General features: G+C 34.7%; 1 protein-coding gene across 17 annotated transcripts in view; it reads right to left on the bottom strand.

Annotated features, from left to right (window-relative positions):
• Positions 1-19,227, bottom strand: part of LOC126733927 (uncharacterized) — a 184,803-nt gene that overhangs the window by 104,718 nt on the left and 60,858 nt on the right. For 10 of the 17 annotated variants that reach the window (XM_050437412.1, XM_050437411.1, XM_050437396.1 and 7 more), the window contains 2 exons: positions 17,259-17,339; positions 5,849-11,233 (listed from right to left, as the gene is read on the bottom strand). In XM_050437412.1, the coding sequence (XP_050293369.1) occupies positions 5,849-11,233; positions 17,259-17,339 (5,466 nt within the window). Of the gene's footprint in view, positions 1-5,848; positions 11,348-15,974; positions 16,277-17,258; positions 17,340-19,227 lie in introns of those variants that run through there. The other 7 variants (XM_050437410.1, XM_050437409.1, XM_050437408.1 and 4 more) reach the window with 7 other exon arrangements.

The raw sequence follows: 19,227 nt of genomic DNA, 5'->3' as shown, positions 1-19,227 counted from the left end.
TTTGGAATTCTTAAGGAACGAACTGATTCCCGCTTTATGTTTGATGTTTCCAAATGCAAATAATCCCAATATTCCAGAAGCTTCAATTTGGTTCCAGCAAGATGGCGCGCCGCCACACTTCAGCAGAGTCGTGCGCCAATATTTAAGTGAGGTATTTCCGGGTCGATGGATTGGGCGAAGGGGTCAATTGGAGTGGCCTGCTAGGTCCCCGACTTGACTCCTTTGGACTTCTTTTTGTGGGGTTATTTAAAGCATAGAGTGTATGTAAATAAACCCAACAATTTAGAAGAATTAAGAAATAATATAAGAAATTAGATTCAACGAATACCTCAAGAAACGATACGCAACGTTCTGAGAGAATTCGAATCAAGACTCGCTTACTGTCAAGAAGTTAATGGGGCTCAATTTGAACATTTAATTCGGTATAGATTAGAATAGTTTCTTTTTGTTCAACGTTTATACAATACTTTTGATTAAATACATTAATATTTTGAATGTTTTTTTAGAAATTCAACCGTAAATTTCTTAGTACCTGTTGACACTTACTAGCTAGTGTCAACAGATGGTTTTAAAAAAGCTTCGATTAAAAGTGCAAACCGCATTTGTCTATGTCTAACCGTTTGGATTTTATAACATGTCAAAAGTGCAAATATGCCGATCTCCAACTGTCAATAACTCAAATACAAATGAAGATAGGTATAGGACATTGTACATGAAATATGTCTAGAATTTTCTGTTCTTTAAGAATACAGAATAAAAAATAGGTATTTCCATTTCAAAAATTGAAGTTGATGGTCGTAACTTATTTTTGGACCACCCTGTATACATAAAATTATAGTAAGAAAACCCGCAGTTAAAAATAAAAATCGACGTGTCTGAGCGTTTCTTTTTTTGAACATACCCCTGAATTTTAAATGAATTTATTCCGGACTTGTGGCTCTCACTGTATAAGCCAAGACAGACAGTTAAAATTAATATTTTCAGCAAAGTTGCGACTTACATTATTTAAAACCAATTAATAACTCAGCATATCAGAAAAATGACCAATTAAATCTAAGTCATAATTAGGCCAATAAATTCAATACTATTAGCAGCGTTTTTAAAACCATTTATGAGCAAGTTTTAGGCTAAGTTTGAGTCAAAAAATGTTCATTAAATAAGCAACTTTAGGGTGTTATGGCTAAAAATGCGTTTTTAATATCACTAATAATTTAATCTGTTATTAATTTGTATTTTTTAATCAATAAAGCTACATTTAGGCCAAAAAGGGTTTCTAGAACACGACCAAATAAAAATCGTCAAAAATTTAATCGAAAATAATATTCAAAGACGAGAGTTGTATAAGCCATATTATGAGCCAAAATAAGACCTGAATATGACCAGATAATTGCGATCAAAACTTATGACTTAGGATTTATTTTTATTTGAACAATAGATCAAGATATTTAATTGCATTATTTTATCACTGAACTATAAATAATATTCTAAAAATTACCGGTTAAATTTGACTTATAATTAAGCCAATAAATTCATTTATAATTGTAGCATTTTTGAAACTATGTATGACCAAGGTTTCGAGCTAAATTGGAGCGAACAGATGTTCATTAAACAATCAGTTTTGAGCCATTATGTCTAAAAATATATTTTTAATATTACAACTAATTAAATCTGTTTTTAATTTGTATTTTATTGGCCAATGAAGCTACATTAAAGCCAAAAAGCCACTAGAATAGGACCAATTCAAAATTACGAATCTTAGCCGGAAAAAGCAATAAAAAATGAGCTTTATAAGCCATATTATGAGTCAAACTAAAACCTGATTATGACCAAGGTAATATTGTGACCATAGTTAATTTTTTTGGTCAATTTTGTATTCACAAATAAGCTCAAGATTTGTTATACTTTAACTATAATTTGTTTTTTTTTGTCATATAAATCAGAATTTTAAATAATATCTTGATACAATCTTTTAATGTGATGAACCCATTTTTCTAGCAACAATTTATTATTTTAGCTTTTAAAAAACAGCATGTGACCCATAATTTGTTTTGTTTAAATAAAGTTAAAAAGAAAAAAAATTATATGACCGTCATTTGGGTAATTAATGAAGATAATTAATTGCATTATAAATAGGCTTACTATCAGTCATGACTTGGCCATATTTTTTTTTATTGGCATCGAAACTAACATTTTTAAATTAACATTTTTGGTCATATCTTAATCCAACTTTGACTATGACCAAAATGTTAACCACAACCTATTTTTTTATCAACTCTAAATCTAGCAATGTAATCCAGTTATAATTTACTTTTTTGGCCAGAAAAGCCATTTAAATCAGTATTTTAACAATAGTTAAAGACAATAAATCAAGATACTCAATTGCATTATTTTAAACCATTTAGTGATACAACATATCAGAAGAATTACCAGTTAAATTAGAGTCATAATTAGGCCAATAAATCTAATTTTTATGGCACCATTTTTGAAACAATGTACGACTAATGTTTTGGGCATACGTTTTTAATGTCACAAGTAATTAAGTCTGTTGTTCATTTATATTTTTGTGACCAATGAAGCTACATTTAAGCCAAAAAAGGCCATTTGAACAATACCAATTAAAATTCACTAACAATTACGAATTTTAATTCAAAAAAAGTTAAGACGAGCTTTATAAGCCAAAATAAGACCAGGTTGTTAATGTTAAGACCAGGTATCCAATTGTTACTAAAATCAAATTCTTTTGCCAATTTTTCGAACACAAGTAAGTTCACGATTTGTTAAACTTTAACTCTAATTTTGTTATTGGCATAGAAACCAGTATTTAGGTGTCATATCTTGTCTATTATCTGGTCATATTCATTATCTTCAACCTTTTAATCTGACCAACCTATATTTATAGCCATAATTAATTTTTTTGGCTTTTTAAAACAGCATATGCCTGAATATGATGAGCTATTTTAAGCCAGAATTTGCTTTAATTAAATATAGTCGAAACAGCTATAAAAAACAACGTTCTAAGCCTTTGAGACTTTTTTTTGGCAAATAATTTAAGTTAATTAATTGCATTAATTTAAGCCATTTAATAAATTAAGAAATCCTCATAGTCACGAGTTAAATTTAAGCCGTAATTTGGTCAATAAAGTCAAATTTTATGGCGAAATTTTTAGCAATCTTTAAAATCATGTATGACCAGTATTTGAGGCTTTGAATATTTTTAAAGCATGACTAAGAGATTTTCAAATCGATCTTATAGTTTTTATTTGTTTGGCCAATGGAGCCTATATTTTGTAATTTTAACTGAAACTAAAACCCAAATTATGCTCGTCATCTTCGAGTCATAATCTAAACTTTTTTTTACCAAAAAAAGACAAATTGTTTGACTCGAAATAAAGCTAAAAAATGCCAAAATTTAGCCAAAAAATCAATATTTGATGATTTAAAAAACAACTAATACATATAAAGTAACCCGTTAAATATGAGCTATAATTTAACCAATAAAGTTAAATTTAATGAAAATTTTTTTTGCCATTTTTAAGGTTATGCAATTTAAATTAATGCCATAGTTTGTACTTTTTTTTTGGCTGAGAGAAAGCTAAAGCTTTACTTAAAGCTAAAATTTTACCATTAAATCAAAGTAATTAATCGTATTATTTTCACCTAGTAGATAAATAGTTAAAAAAAATACCTGTTAAATTTAAGCCAAAATTTAGCCAATAAAGTCAGATTTAATGGGAAGCCATTTTAAAGACAATTTATGACCAACATTTCAGCTAAATTCAAACCGAAAAAAATATTTGAGGCCTTATGGTTATGGCTAATTATTTCTTAAATTCGTGCTATAATTTGTATTTTTTGTTGGACAATGTAGCCACATTTAAATTAAAAAAAAAAAACGTCATTGGAGTACAAAGTTTTAGCCTGTATTTGCCTAATTTTGACTAAAGCTAAAATCAGATTAGGGCTAATCGTATTTCGCCTATAATCTATTTTTTTGGACAAAAAATCTCACTCTTTGAAAGTCCAAACAAAGCCAAAAATGACCAAAATTCGGCTAATTAATATAGATAATTAATTGCATTCTTTAAGGCTTTTTGATTATTTAAAAAATAATTGGTGAAATTTGAGCCACTTATTAGTGTATAATGTGAAGTTTAATGGCGATATTTTTAGCCATCCTTGGAATTATGTATAAAAAAGATTTGAGGCTTTATGGCTAACAAGTTCTTAAATCCGTGTCATAATTAGTCTTTTTTTTATCAATGATTAAATGAATTTGAATACCGCGTTTAACTATAGCAAACTATAACCAGATTAGTTCTAGTCATATTTGGGTCATAAGCTATATTTTTTTGGACAAGAAAAGTCCAATTCTTTGCCTTCAAACAGAGCCAAAATGGCTAAAATTTTCCCAATAAATGAAGCTAATTCACTGCATTCTTTAAAACTCTTTAACGATTAAAAAAAAAAAAAAAACAAAAAAATACTAGTGAATCTGAGCCATAATTTGGCCTGTAAAGTCAAATTTAATGACCAAATTTTTAGCTATACTTCAAAACGTGTATGACCAATTGAGCTACATTTGGGACAAAAAAATGTTAAGACATTATGACTAATAAATTTTTAAATCCGTTTCAGATTTTTTTTGTTTTATGCCCAATGGAGTCCATATTTGATTAATTTTGACTCAAACTAAAACCAGATTATTACTAGTCATTCATAGTTTAAGCCATAATTTTTATTTTCTTTTACCAAAATAAGTGAAACTCTTTGATTTGAAACAGAATAGCTCAAAACTTTCTAATAAATCAAGATAATTAACTGCATGATTTTAGGCCGTTTCTTGATTTAAAAAATCCCAAAAAGTACCAATTTGACCCATAATGTGGCAATAAAAAAGTTTAAAGCCATTTGATAATTTAAAAAATCCCAGGTTACCAGTTTACACAAATGACCAGTAAAAAGTACTTAAAAACATGTCATTAAAATACAGCTTTTAACCCGTTTTGCCTAATTTTTATTTAAGCTAATTAATAATCAAAATTGACCAAAATGTGGCTAATAAATTAAGATAATTCCTGGCATTCTTTAAAGCCATTTGATGATTTGAAATATCCCAAAAGTTACCTGTTAATTTGGAGCCATAATTTGGCCAATAAAGTCAGATATAATTGTAAGATTTTTAGCCATCTTTAAAGCTTTGTATGACAAATATTTGAGCTAAATTTAAGCCAAAAAATTGAAGTAATATGGCTAATAAGTTGGTAAATCTGTGGCATAATTTTTTTTTGGTCAATGTAGCCACATTTAAGTTAAAAAAATGTCATAAAAAAGCAGCATTTTGGTTATTATTTGCCTAATTTCAATTAAATTTGAAACCAGATTATTGCTAATCATCTCTACTCATATTTGAGCTATAATGTTTTTTTTTAACCAAAAAAAATCACATTCTATGGCGGCAAGTAGAGCCGAATATAATTTGGTCAATAAAACCCCAAACATAAGACGTCTAATGCTTTATAATTCAAAAACGAGTAGAAATATTAAAGTAGGGCTTCTCCATTAATTTAGTTACTTTATAACGAATATAACAACATTAAAAAATTACCACTATTTAGTTCAGTTTTCCAAAAATTGTTTAGAAACTTAATCAAAAGGCCTTCAAAGCCCCTCCTAGATAAAACAGTTAAAACGCTAACATCACCCCCTAGCGGCGCGTTTTTCCAAAAAATTATTCATATTAAAGAAACAAAACAACATCACAGAGATTATTACAAAATCCAAAAAACAAAACGGTTAAAAAACACCAAACAAAAGAAAAATGGCACACAACCAAACACACCAAACTTACTCTCGTCCAGCTGCCGCTGCGTTGCCAAATCACCAACAAACTCCTGCAAATGTCTCGGCAACGTTTCGACACCCTTCACCCTTCCGCCATCCAAAACGATCACCGGCTCCTCCTCCACTTTCTCGCCGAAACTCGCCTCTCTCACTTCCACATCCGTACACTCCCCCACGTCATCACTTTTCAGCTTCTGTTTTACTCGATCCATGAACTCTTGTTCGATTTCTATGGGATGGAAGATCTCCTTGGTCCTTTTCTCTTGCTCTAACAAGTCACTACTCGAAGATATCTTAAAGACCTTATGCTGTTTCCGCTCCTCCCGCTCACAAAACTTATCCATATACTCCTCGTACATTTGCTGTCTGAAGAATTCGGTTGGAAACACTGGCATTGACATTGGACGCTCCCTAATGCCATCTTTTTCTCTCATCTCAGCGAAGTCACCTCTCTTAGACACGTAGAAATCATCCAACTTTTGTTTGCTAGGGGCCAGTTCAGCACGTAGCTTTCTCTTCTCCTCTTCTAACAGTTCCAACTCCCTCTGGATTTCCCGTTCTTTTTCCATTATTTCGATTAGTTGCTTCTCATAGATTTCTTGCGGTAAAGAGAGGCGGCGACGTGCGTTTGATGCCCGTACATTTTCGTTTTCACTTACTGCACCAGAAATGTTTCTGCATAAGTTATTTATAGGTATATTAGTGCGATCCAGACTGGACGTACTTTTGCTCTTATCTCTCGCTAAAACCAGCCACTCGCTTAAATTTCGCGCTTTTAATCTTTGATCCAGTTTGATTTCTTCGAATTCGGTCAGGCCGCCTTCGGGCTCTTCCTCTTTTATTATCGTTAACAACCGGTGTGGACTGCTCACGGTGTCTTCTTGAAATCGTCTCTCTGGTCTTGCCATGGTCACCTCTTCTTCTTCAGCAGCTAAAACATCACCACAATTATTAAGGCCATTAAAAGGAAGCAGGTTAGTAAAGCGTTTGGATAACTCTTCCAGGACTCTTGTTCCCCATGGAAGAGATGTCAAGGTAGCAAAGGCCAAGTCTCTAAGAGACATCACTTCTATTGAGGTAATATCTGGATTGTATTTGGCTGTACACCTGGAGCTCTCTGAGCTGTCTGTGCTTGCTGAGGCAGGCCTAGGAGGGCTTACGACGTTGCTGTATCTCATGTCGACACTTTCAGGGATTTCCCTAGTTGGAGAAAGTCCTTTTAAGGGTCTAAATCTGCGTGGTGGTGGTACAGGTGGTTGTGGTCTAGGTGGTACTGCGGGTTTATTTTCTGATTCTTCTAGTTCCTTGTTTTGTGCTAAGATTCTTTTAATGTTATCCAGAGAGTTCTGATTGGTTTCAATTGGGTTTATTTCAGGCTTTTGAAGGCTTGGAGGAACTCTAGATACTTGTTCACTTTTGGAAACCCGAGAGATATTCTTCACTATACTTGCTGGCTCATTTAACCTTGAAGAATATTCAGAGTGATTTACTTTATCCTGGATAGAGGGGTCAGTTTTATTTTTAGTATTGTCAACTCTTTTTAAAATTTCTCTCAATTGTTCAGTCATAAGCCTACATTTCCTAGATTCTTCAATAAACTTTTCCGTGATCTCCATTGTAGTCTCACTGTCTTGAACTTCAATGTGCTTAAAGTTTTTAGTGGCATTAGGAGCCTCAACTTTAATGGGAATTATTCGTTTATTATCTGAAAGTGTCTCCTTCCTTTTCCGTTCTATTGGTTCTTGTTGCCCCTTTGGGTCCTTAGGATCTCCTAAGGGCTCCTCAGGATGTCCAAGATGGTTCTGAGAGCTTTCAATGGAAATTGGAACAATTGTCACTCTTCCAGCTGATGGTTTCTCAATAGTAATTAATTTATTTTTATCAGTAACAATCTTCTTACTTGAGAGTATCTCCTTTCTATTTTCTCCTATTAGTGACGATTGATTTTTTACTCTCACAAAATCCTCTGGAGCCTTAGAACTCTTTGAAGGCTTTTCAGGAAGTCTTGTACCATTCTGAGAGCCTTCAATGATTACTGGAATAATTCTACTTATACCTTGTGCTCCTCTATCAACTTTTTCAGCAGAAGCAATAACTAAATTCTCATTATTTCTATTACTGTTGGTTTCAATATTAATAGGTACTACTCTTTCAGTATTAATCTCGTTAGTTGAGGATATATCTTTCCTCTTTTCTGTCATTAGTGAAGGTTCTTCTTGCTTTTTTACTGTCACTGGAAGCTCTGGGGCCTTACAACTCTTTGAAGATTCAGTGAAAGGCCTCTTATCTTCGTGAAAATCTTCAATAGTTACTGGAATAATCTTGCCTATTTCTGGTGAACTTCTATCAGTTTTTCGAGCAAACGAATGGAACCTCCCATTATTTCCATCTGTGTTAGTTCCAGTGTCAATAAGAACAATTTTTTTAGTATCCATTTTTTTACTTTCGGATGTCTCCCTCCTCTTTTCTCCAATCAGTGAAGGTTCTTCTTGCTTTTCACCCACAGAACCTTTTAGGACTTTGGAACTCTTTAGAGGTTCCTCATTAAGTTTGCCATGCTCCCGAAAATCTTCCATGGTAACTGGAATAACCCTGACTGCTTCTACTGATTTTTTCTTAATTTTTTCATCTGTATTTCTTTCAACAGGAATGATTCTTTCACTACTCATCATTTTCTTTTCAACTTTTAGAGGTTTTTCTTGGATCTTCTCATTCATGTTGTCTAATATCTTAAAATTCTTTTCTATCTCTCTTGATTTATCAAAATTTTGACACTGTTTAATAGTTACTGGAATAAGTCTTTCTTTTACTGATATGGCAGCAGCACCACATTTAGGATCTTTGGTGTCATTCTTTTCAACTTTAAAAGACACGATTCTTTCACTTTTAGCTTTGCTATCTCGTTCTAAGATATTCTCTTTAGTTTTTCCATTAATTTGTAAAGTTTCTTCAAGTATTCTTAAGGAATTTGGAGGTTTACATGAGTTTTTACTTCCTTGTGAATTTTCAATAGTCACTGGTATGATTCTTTCTATTGGAGGTAATACTTTTTCATATTTGGTGCATTTTTGTGAGCTTTCAAGGAAAATAGGAATAATTAGTGACTTTTTTTGCTTAGAAACTGATTTGGTACCACTGGTGTCACCATTTTCTACTTTAATCGTATCAATAGATTTAATTCTCTTATTATTAGTCTTGTTACAGCTATTTTCTTCTTTTTCCACTCCAAGTGATCCTGTTTTTTCTATTTTCATATCCTTAGGAGCTTTTGGAGTACCAGAGTCCTTTTTCAATGAAGAATCTCCAATCAATATTGGAATACATTTTTTTGATGCTGATGATTTTTCTTTAGATGTTATAGCAGCAGTACGTTTGGTTCTTTTAAAGCCATTTTCAATCTTTGCAGAAACGACTTCTTCAGCTATAACTCTCTCAGCATCTTGCTGGCAGTTTTTTGCTTCCTTTTTTATAGAAGAAGTTCTTGTTTCATTAATAATTTTGCTGTTTTGACTCACTGACTGTAATTCTTCACTTTCTCCTTTGCAAACATTTTCCAAAGATTCTTCAAGTGGTATAATTCTTACTGATTCTTCTTCAGCTTTACCAACACATCCATTTACAAGTCCATTAGATTTAACTTTATTAGCTTTGCTCTTTGATGAATCTTCATGAGAATTTTCTACATCTACACATGTCCTTAAAATCTTATCATATCCCTCAAGGGATTTATAAGAATTTCCAGTTTCCTGATTGCGTTCAAGCTTCACTGATACAATTGTTTCAGCTGCTGCGTCTTCTTCACTTATTTTATGATTTGCTGAAATTTCTTTTGCTTGTTCTACAACAGTTTTACCTCCGTTTTCATCATTTCCAAGTACTTCTTCAAGAGTTCCATTTATTTTCGTTAACTCCTTATCTCTTATTACATCTCCTATAATGCATTCATTATCAACCTTATCACAGCTGATATCACTTTTTGTCAAATTTATTTTTAAATTTTCAAGGTTTGTGATGGTTTCACTGCATGTGAGTATCTGGAGGTTTTCAACTGGTACTGTCTTATTCAGTTTAATGATGTTATCAAACTCAAGCAACTTTTGACTGTCAGTCTTGTTGGAACCGTAGCCACTCTTAAGGATGTGCCCTTTAGTATCTTCAATGCCGTTTTTAGTAGATTGTAGGTGGTGATATTCGTTTGATATTGGTTTCATTAATATTTCTTTGACTTTAGGAGCAGCATCAACCTGTGACACCTCTTCCAAAGGTTCGTCAAGATTTCCATTGTGAAGATTTTTACCCTCCGGTTCTTTTCCTGTAAGTATATTGGGTATCCTGGTATAATCAAATGATGGAGATTTCTTGTTAGTGCCATTAAGGATACCATCTGGGGTGGGAGGAGGTGTCAGCTGAGAAAAAAACGAGTTTTCTTCTATAACCGTTGATGAAGGACATAGAGGTTTTCCATTGTCATGAAGACCCTCAGAGGTTTCAGTAAAATCACCACTAGAACGTGATGATTCACTTGAATCATTCAAATAAACAACTTCAGCTTGTTCACTAGAAATGTTAGCAGTACTACAAAGGTCCTCCTCGAGCTCTTTTGCTTCCACCAAAAGGGGTTTTTCAATGAAAATCTCCTCTGCTCTCACTTTAAGTAAATCCTGTTCAGGTGTTCCTTGCTTCAAGTGATTCTTCACTGCTGGCGCTTCTTTATCACTTAAGTCACTTGCTTCTTCAGATATCGCGTCTAAGTATCTAGGGTTTTCCGCTATGGGTCTAAAGTATTCTTCAAGCTCTTTGCGTTTTTGAAGCCTTTTGGCTTTAGGGTCTTTAAGGCCACTAGTTCGTTCGTATAAATCTTTAGCGGATTCTTCTGGGGAGTTCACGAGGTTCAGACCCGATAAAAAGGTGCGTAGAGCTTCCTCTTCTTGTTGGCTCACGTGAGGACGATCTTCCACATCCTCCAAGAGGTTTTCTTCTGAAGAAGCTTCGGATATGATGACGTTATGACCTGGATATTCTTCTGTTTCACTTGCTTCCGAGAGCTCTTGGATCTTAAGGAAGTCCTCGTCGTCGAGACTTTTGCTTTTGACTATTCGCTTCTTAGTTTTTTTAGTGTTTTCGAGTGTCGTGAGTTCTTTCGGAGATTCGACTTTGTACTTGTGCTCGATCCGTTTAAGTCTTAGGAATTCTAGTTTATCGTGGGCGGGTTCTCTTATGACTTCTTCGGGTGGTTTCTCGGGTTCGGGTGCAACTTCTGTTAAGTTACGATTGCGGGTTTTTTTTCTGCGTTCTCTGCGTTTTTTGCTTTTCGACATTTTGTCTGACGGTTCGTTGTTCATTTCTTCGTTTTGTTGAAGGTCCTCGTTATTTTCGTTTTCCCGGTGGGGTCCTACATGACACGAAATTTTCTCGGTATTTGATTAAAGTGTCCTCAACACCAAAAAGTAAAGAAGTATTAAGCGGTTGGGGCGAGAAGGTTTTTTTGTGAGAAAGTGCTGTTTAGCTGAGAAATTAGTGAGAAAATAAGGGTTTTTTTTTATCGGTCAGAGGAGATGTATTGATGACGTGTATTGATCGAGAGGTACAGGTTTTTGAGATATAGCCATTTTATGAGAATTCTAATTTTTACACATTTTTAAACTTTGAAGATCGATACTTCATCTTTTAATTTGGTTTTTACAAAAAAGTTTTGAAATAGGGTGTAGCGTTTTTCCCGTTCTGTAGGTGTGAATTAAAACAATCGAAAAAAGTCAACTAACTTATTTACACACTTTACTACAAAAACACGATCACTCACGATTACTAGAGATATTTATTTTTACTGTATTTATTTATAACTATTTAAATTTCGCGCCAATATTCCGAGCTTTACTTTACTGAACTGACAACTGACAACTATCGGCGTTGCGGCTTCTTATATACTTGGCAGAAGGCCGTTTCGGAAAATTCCCGCTAACCTTCGAGACGTCTTATTATTTCGGAACGACGCAATACTGATAAATGTTTCTTTTCATGCATTTCACCATGATACAGGTGGAATGCATTATTTTTCGTTTTCTTAATTTCAAGCGTCATAGATGTTCTGGAACAAGCTAGATTTAAAAATTTGACCGTGATTTGAATATAGCTCCAAAGATACACCAAATCGGCAGATCAATTCTCTTATTAAGACGTCGACAATATTAGAGGCTTACTGGTTTGGTAGAGGGTATGCCTCAACCGATTTGCTGAAGTACCCCATCACGATCATAAACTACCATAATGTACTTATTCCCTACTTCTGATTTGGGAAACAGAACAGCAACGCCAATAGCAATCCTTTCAAAGGGATTTCCCAAGTTGTACTGACGCATCAAAGTATTCTGCTTTTTCTGCTGACCATTACTTGCCGCACGTATAACGCATTTCCTGCATCAGTCCCTTACGTCTGTCTTCCTATTGACACAGTCAAAACTGTCCCTCACCTTTTCTAGAGTCTTTGTTACTTCAAGGTGTCCTCCTGACTCACCGCCATGAATTTTCTCTATCAACTTCAAAATCCGACATTTAGACATCATGATTTCCTCTTTGCCGTCCTGTTCCACTGCAAGAATCCATCTTCCAAAACTAAAGGGAGGATGCTTGGCAACTTCTTCCTAAGTTGACTACTTCCTTTATCCGGGTTAGGACTATCTGGGTATCGGAATTATCCTCTTGGTCTCTTATAAAATCCCAAATATTGTAGACGATGGTGGTTCTTAATAACTAAGCTTTTTTCTCCTCTGCTCGCTGACAATATTTGCAGTCCTCTGGACAGGCTATTCTTGATAGAGCGTCTGCATTTCTATGAATTTTCCCTGCTTGATGTTCAGCGTTAAAGTCAAACTTCTGTAGCCTCTCTGTCCATCCTTCCACTTAACTCTCCAGATGAAAAAATAAAAGAGCCATTTTAAAGCTGCATGGTCAGTTCACAGCAGAAACTTCTTCCCACAGAGGTACCCGTAGAAGTGCTCCATTGCTTTCACAAAAGCTATCAACTCTCGGCAAGTGTCGCAATCGTTGCGCTCTGGCTTGGACAGCGTCTTACGTCTACTAGCCAATGACTTGGCCATCCTGGATTTGGCAGAACACAGCCCCTATGCTCACATCGCTAGCGTCGGTATAAATTTCCCTTTAGGTAGGGCAAAGCTTCGGATAGGCAAATCGAAGGCTTCCTGACAGTCTTGGGACCTTTCGGTCAATGTTCCTTCTCCTTCTGTCAGCCTGGTCAACCGTTTGGGATGTTGGAAAATCCCTTCATATAGCGTGAGTAGTAAGTGCATAGTCTCAAGAAACTGCGTGGCTCATGCTTGTTTTCGGGAACTGGCCAATCTTTGACAGGCTGCCATTGCCTTGTCAATCGCAACTCCTTGATCCGCCGTTTGAATACTGCACAGCTCTTTGAAACAGATGACATTTGTTTATGCTTAACTTTAATCCGGAACCTCGTAGCCTCAAGAACACTTCTTCTAGATTCATGTGGCCCTCAAACGATTTTCCTACCAAAATAATATTATCAAGGTAAACCAGGCAAGACTTCCAGGACAGTCATCAAATGGCATCACGTTAAACTGCAATAATCCAGCACCCAATATGAAAGTCGTCTTTTCGCGATCTTCAGGGGGCCAACTCAACTCAACTTGTCAGTATCCATTTTTCCAATCTTCAATCCAGGCAGGATGTCCAAAGCATCACCAATGCGAGGAAGAGGATAGCTGTCCTTTTTAGTCACGTTATTAGCTACCGGTAATCTACTCAATATCTGGTCGAGCCGTTTTTTTTTTTACCGGTACCACCGGTCAAGACCATGGAATGCTACATGGTTGGCACCTTACAAAAAGTTGCCACCTTAAAATTATTGAGAGTATGACCGAGGGGTCACACTCTCAATAATTTTATCAGCCTTTTCTCTCTTAGCCATAGGACGAGCATTTCCTGTATCGATTATGTGCTGGATTATTTTGGTCCTGCCTTTCTTCCCAGTATCAAAAACGTCTCGATATCTGTCTACTAAATGTCTCTTCTAATACTTTCGGAATGGCTTCCCGGTTAATGTACACATTCGCAACTTGTCGGAGTATTACTGAAACTGCAGAGCAGTGTCCTACTTGTACAGCAAAGGATAATGATTGATATTCATTACGCTCACAGGAATACTCCTTTCAGTGCGTACAAGGGATGCCTTGACCAACAGCATTGTCATGCAAAGCAGATTCAAGCATGACTACTTCACCGTTCGTGGTCTTGCTATCAACGCAGCCCTCCAGAACGATCTCGCTCCGTTCTGGTATCAAAGCTTCCTCCTGAAGTAGGACTCGAATATTGTCATCCCTCTCATGATGCGAAACAACTTCCTTCAGGACTCCCTGCTCAAAGATTAACTTGAAACTCTTGGTGTTCATTATGTCCGCTGATCACCACATCCTTAATCTTAGCCACTATCACAGGATGTTCAAATGTGGCTTTTCCTATGGTTAACGTAACGTTTGTTTCACCATGGACATTTGCTCGGTCCTCCGTCGCTGTTCGTAGATGCCATTTTGATTGCTAAACCTTAGCTGCAGAATGGACTATATCTTTGCGTTGACTTTCTTTAATTTCTCGAATTGGCGGTAGTAGAATTAGCGTTTTCTGGACAGTGGCTTCTTATGTGACCTGCCTTGTCATATTTTCAAGACTTCAACTTCCGGTCCTGGCGGCTGCGTCCTCCAATGACCACTCAAATGATTCGCTTTGATTCCTCGAAGTCGTGCCTGATATGAGGACATCCCACCGTCCATCATTCCTGGACATCTGGATATGTCAATCAAACCAAACGTGCAATATCGACTTAAAATTCTTGTAAGACATGTGTGGTGGTCGTACACTTCTTGTTGTTCGAGAGACATTTTTTGCAGGATGACAGCAGGGTCTTCTCTGAATGCCATCGCCTCAATTTGATGGTAATTGAGGCGATTTAAAGCGCACTAGTCCAACCGATTCCCTATTGCCACAAGCTTCGTTATTATTGTTCACCGCTGAAGGTCTACAGGGCAGCTCATCGATGACATTGATGTCCACTGAACTTATTGAATTCTGTTCTCCATCAAAGAAAAAATAGGTTTTTCAAGTAAACAAGAGTTTTTCAGAATTTTTTCTTTTAATTCTTTCTTGTTCTCTAAAATCCTTTTTTATAACCTGACAGAATTCTCTCTTAGCTTTTTCCCAAGGTCACTTTTTAAATTAGCATTGTTTTCCAAAATGTTTTCTTCCAACTTGGCATAATTCCAGGTTGACGGAATTTTTTAGCAAATCAAACCTTGCAACCATTGACCGAAATCACTTGCACCAAGAAAAACAAAGTTGTCCGGATCATCGCCTTTTTTAAGTCATTTTTTATTTAACCAAGGTTTAATCCAACAGCTTTATCTTTTTCACATACTTTAAATTTCAATTTACTAGAATTTATTTTTTATCAATGTCCAGTTGACTGACATTTTTCCGTTCGTAGTGAACAATAGTAAATAGTCATCTAATTTATTTACCCACTTCACTACGAAAACACGATCACTCACGACTAATAGAAATTTTATTTTTTCTGTATTTAAATACAGCTATTTAAATTTCGCGCCAATATTCCGAAGTTTACTTCACTAAACTGACAAGTATTGGCGTCGCGGCTCCTTATATACTCGGCAGAACGCTGTTCCGGAAGATTCCCGTCAACCTTCGAGACGCGGTGCGGTGTACTACTTGTGTCATTCCGAAATGATGAAAAATCAGGTGCTTTCTCGATGTTTACATTATCGTTACAAGAGTTTATTAATTTTTTATGAACTCCCTTTATTTTCAAATTTCAACCTAACATATTTCAAGACATATTTCTCCGATGTCTTGAAATATGGCTATTTTGTCACAGTAACATTTTGAAACTTTGAAGTTCGATTTTTCCCCTTGAACAATTTTTTTGTGAAAAAATGCAGAAAAATGTGTCCAATAATTTCATTTGAGCTACCTGTATTTAAAAATTGAATTCTCTACCTCTTTGGTTTCTTGAGTAATGGCCATTTCATGAAATAACTTAAAAATACAAAAATTCTCATTAGATCAATAATCTAGAACTAAACCAGTACCTCTCATACACAAATCTTCCATTTAATCTTTAAAAAAATCGAAAACGATAACCACAAACGTGATTTTTAAAATACGCGTGACGCGATTATTATTTACCGACATCATTATTAACTGCCTTGACATTGAACCTAAAAACTCGATATGAGAAAAATTCAATTTTAAAATAAAAAACAGCACTTTTTCACATCGGAACACTTGGGAAAAACTCCGGAAAATATTAAGAAGTTAGCGAGGAAAACACACTCACTACCACGACGGATTCGCACTCGTATAATGTTAGTGTTAAAAGCGGGTTTATAAATTGTTTATTGCTTGAAATACAGCAGGTATATTTTTAGAGATAATTCGAGTCTAAGTACGTATAATGGATTTCGGTTTGTTTTAATCGCATTGGCGTACTACTTTTTACATTTTTTATCATTTTTTTATAGGTTTTGATGATGTAAGCTAGGTGTAGAGGGCATCCGTGAGTTTTAAATTTAACCTAGTCCTCTGAACAAGTTCCAGCAATTTTGGTAGAATATTCATATCTAAGAGGGAATGTTCGTAAAGGAATTTTAAATATTCATGGAATATATTAAGAATATATTCAAAGTGTAGACAACCTACTCGCACTAAAACCCAAATTACTCAATACCTACTGGAAGAAAAAATATAAAATAAATAGCATTAGATTATAGGAGGTTTTTCCTACAAATATCATTAAGAATGTAGATCAATCCAACTCTAACTTCTTTAGTTATCCAGCTGTCAGCTCAGAAGCTGTACACAGGTGACCAATCCCACTAAAAGTTAAATTACTCAAAAACTACTTAAAGGAAACATATGAAATAAATTGAGATAGATTGAGGACAGTTGATTTTATAAATAATATTTGAGAAGTAAAACAGTCCAATAATAAGTTCTAAGGTTAATTACTCAGAAATTATGAATAGCAGAACTCAAATAACCTAAGATAAAAAATGTAGCATAAATATGAATAAGTAAAGTGTTCTCTATAAATATTCTTAAGGATGCAAAAAAATCCAAAAAAATGTATGATATTTATGTCGTTATCCAGCTCAAATTCCAGCTGAGAGTGAGAAAAGTCAAATTTCTAAAAAACCACGAAGAAGAAAAATATTAAATAAATTCCAACGAGAGTTTCCAAAGCTAATTCCTAAAAATGACATTTTAGGAAGTTGCTTTATCATTTATTTTATTGTCCTTAGTGGTTACCCTGTATAAATTGTATGCAATTAATTACTATTTTTTTCTTAATTAATTAATTATTTCTCTCTTACCTTCGTCTGGAATGGAACTGCAATTAGTATGAGACGATTGCCTGGAAGCTAAAGCCTGATCTGATGATGATATGTTTTTTCCTAAAAAATGATTTAATTAATTTAAAATGTTGCTAAAAATTAAGACACTATGGTACAGAGCAATTTTCAAAAAAAGTATTTTTTTAAAAAGCAATAAAACACATGCTTTTCTTGATATAATGGTGGAGGACCTAAGATTGATTCATTTCAATGATTTTCTTTCGATTCACCATTTCATCAGAAATTAAAATACTTAAGGCATTTATAGTTACATAGACATTTCTGGACAAATCAACCAAAATATTCTTGAATATACCTCCTGTACTAAATTATACAATACAGTGCGGTGACTTTAACTGGAATAAATCCAGTTAAAACTAATCAAAATTTATCTCGCAAAATTCCTGAGACCCGCCGATTTTTGTTTATTTTTTTTCACATTCAAGATAGTTTTTGTATTTTTTCACCTACAGGGGGGTCCAAATTAACCCCACCTTTTTTTTCCAAATAGAAAGTCACTTTTTTTAAACTCTCATTGAAAAGAGCCCTTTTTCCTGATTAAATTGCCCTATTTACTTTTGTGATTATCTAAAGGAGAAATACGAAAAAAAATAAAAACCTTTAAATTATTAAAAGTCTCGAAATATTTTGTGTTGGTAAATTTTTGGCGTGTTTGTTTATTTTATTGGTATGGAGACATTTCCTGACATTGTTGTAGTGTCCCTGTTAAAGTGAATTTCAACCAGTTGTTAAATAAGTTAACTTATTAAAGTGAAAAAATGCCTTATTTATCTGAATCCCACAAGATTGAAATCTTAATGATGATTGGTTATGGGGACAGAAGTCGTACTCAGCTAGAGCTTGTCCACTTATTCAGGCAAAAATATCCAGATTTGCCACCTATTAACCAAGGTACGGTTAGTAAAATCGAAAGCAGATTTCGAAAAGTTGGGCACGTGAGGGATGTTTCAAGACAAAGGTCTTCTAAAATCGATGAAAACGCCCAATTAAATGTATTGCTAGCGATGGAAGAAAATCCGGTAACTGCAGCCAGAAGAGTAGCTCGCGAAAACTCTATTCATCATAAATCTGTGCTACAAATATTAAAAAGTGCAAACAAACGACCTTTTAAAATGCAACCGGTTCAAGAGTTATTGGAAGACGATCCAGATCACAGAGTTCAGTTCTGTGAATTAATGATGAACGCCATTGACGAAAATCGCATATCTTCGGAGTGGATCCTTTTTTCTGATGAGGCTACATTCACCCAAAATGGCAATGTTAATAAGCAGAACTGTCGCTACAGGTCTGACGAGAACCCACACTGGGTAAGGGAAACTAATACACAATATCCCCAGAAAACTAATGTTTGGGCTGGCATAACTGGCAGGCAAGTTATAGGGCCCATATTCTTCAATTATACTTTAACTGGGGAAAGATATCTAGAATTTCTTGAACATGAACTAGTTCCAGTCTTACGTGCCTTATATCCGAGTCAGTTCGATCCAGATTTGTATGATGAAAGAATCTGGATGCAACAAGATGGTGCTCCCCCACATTATGCCCGTAATGTACGCCAGTATTTAGATGACAATTTTCCAACCAGATGGATTGGTAAAAGGGGTGCAATCGAGTGGCCGGCACGTTCTCCCGATCTCACCCTACTTGATTTTTTTCTGTGGGGACATTTGAAAAGTCACATTTATATGAGCGAACCAGGAAACCTAGACGAACTCAAAGAACGTATTAGGCATGAAATCCGACAAGTGTGAGTGAAGTGTTAGAAAATGTCAGAAACGAATTTTATTATCGTCTTGGGCTTTGCCAACAAGTAAATGGTGCTCATTTTGAGCATCTTAAACATTAAACGCAACTTTTAATAATTTAATGGTTTTTATTTTTTTTTCGTATTTCTCCTTTAGATAATCACAAAAATAATTAGGGCAAT

Source organism: Anthonomus grandis, chromosome 3 (assembly GCF_022605725.1).
Source record: "Anthonomus grandis grandis chromosome 3, icAntGran1.3, whole genome shotgun sequence".
In the NCBI taxonomy this organism is placed as follows: domain Eukaryota; kingdom Metazoa; phylum Arthropoda; class Insecta; order Coleoptera; family Curculionidae; genus Anthonomus; species Anthonomus grandis.
Note: the sequence above shows the minus strand (reverse complement) of the source record. Positions and strands in the feature narration are given on the sequence as shown.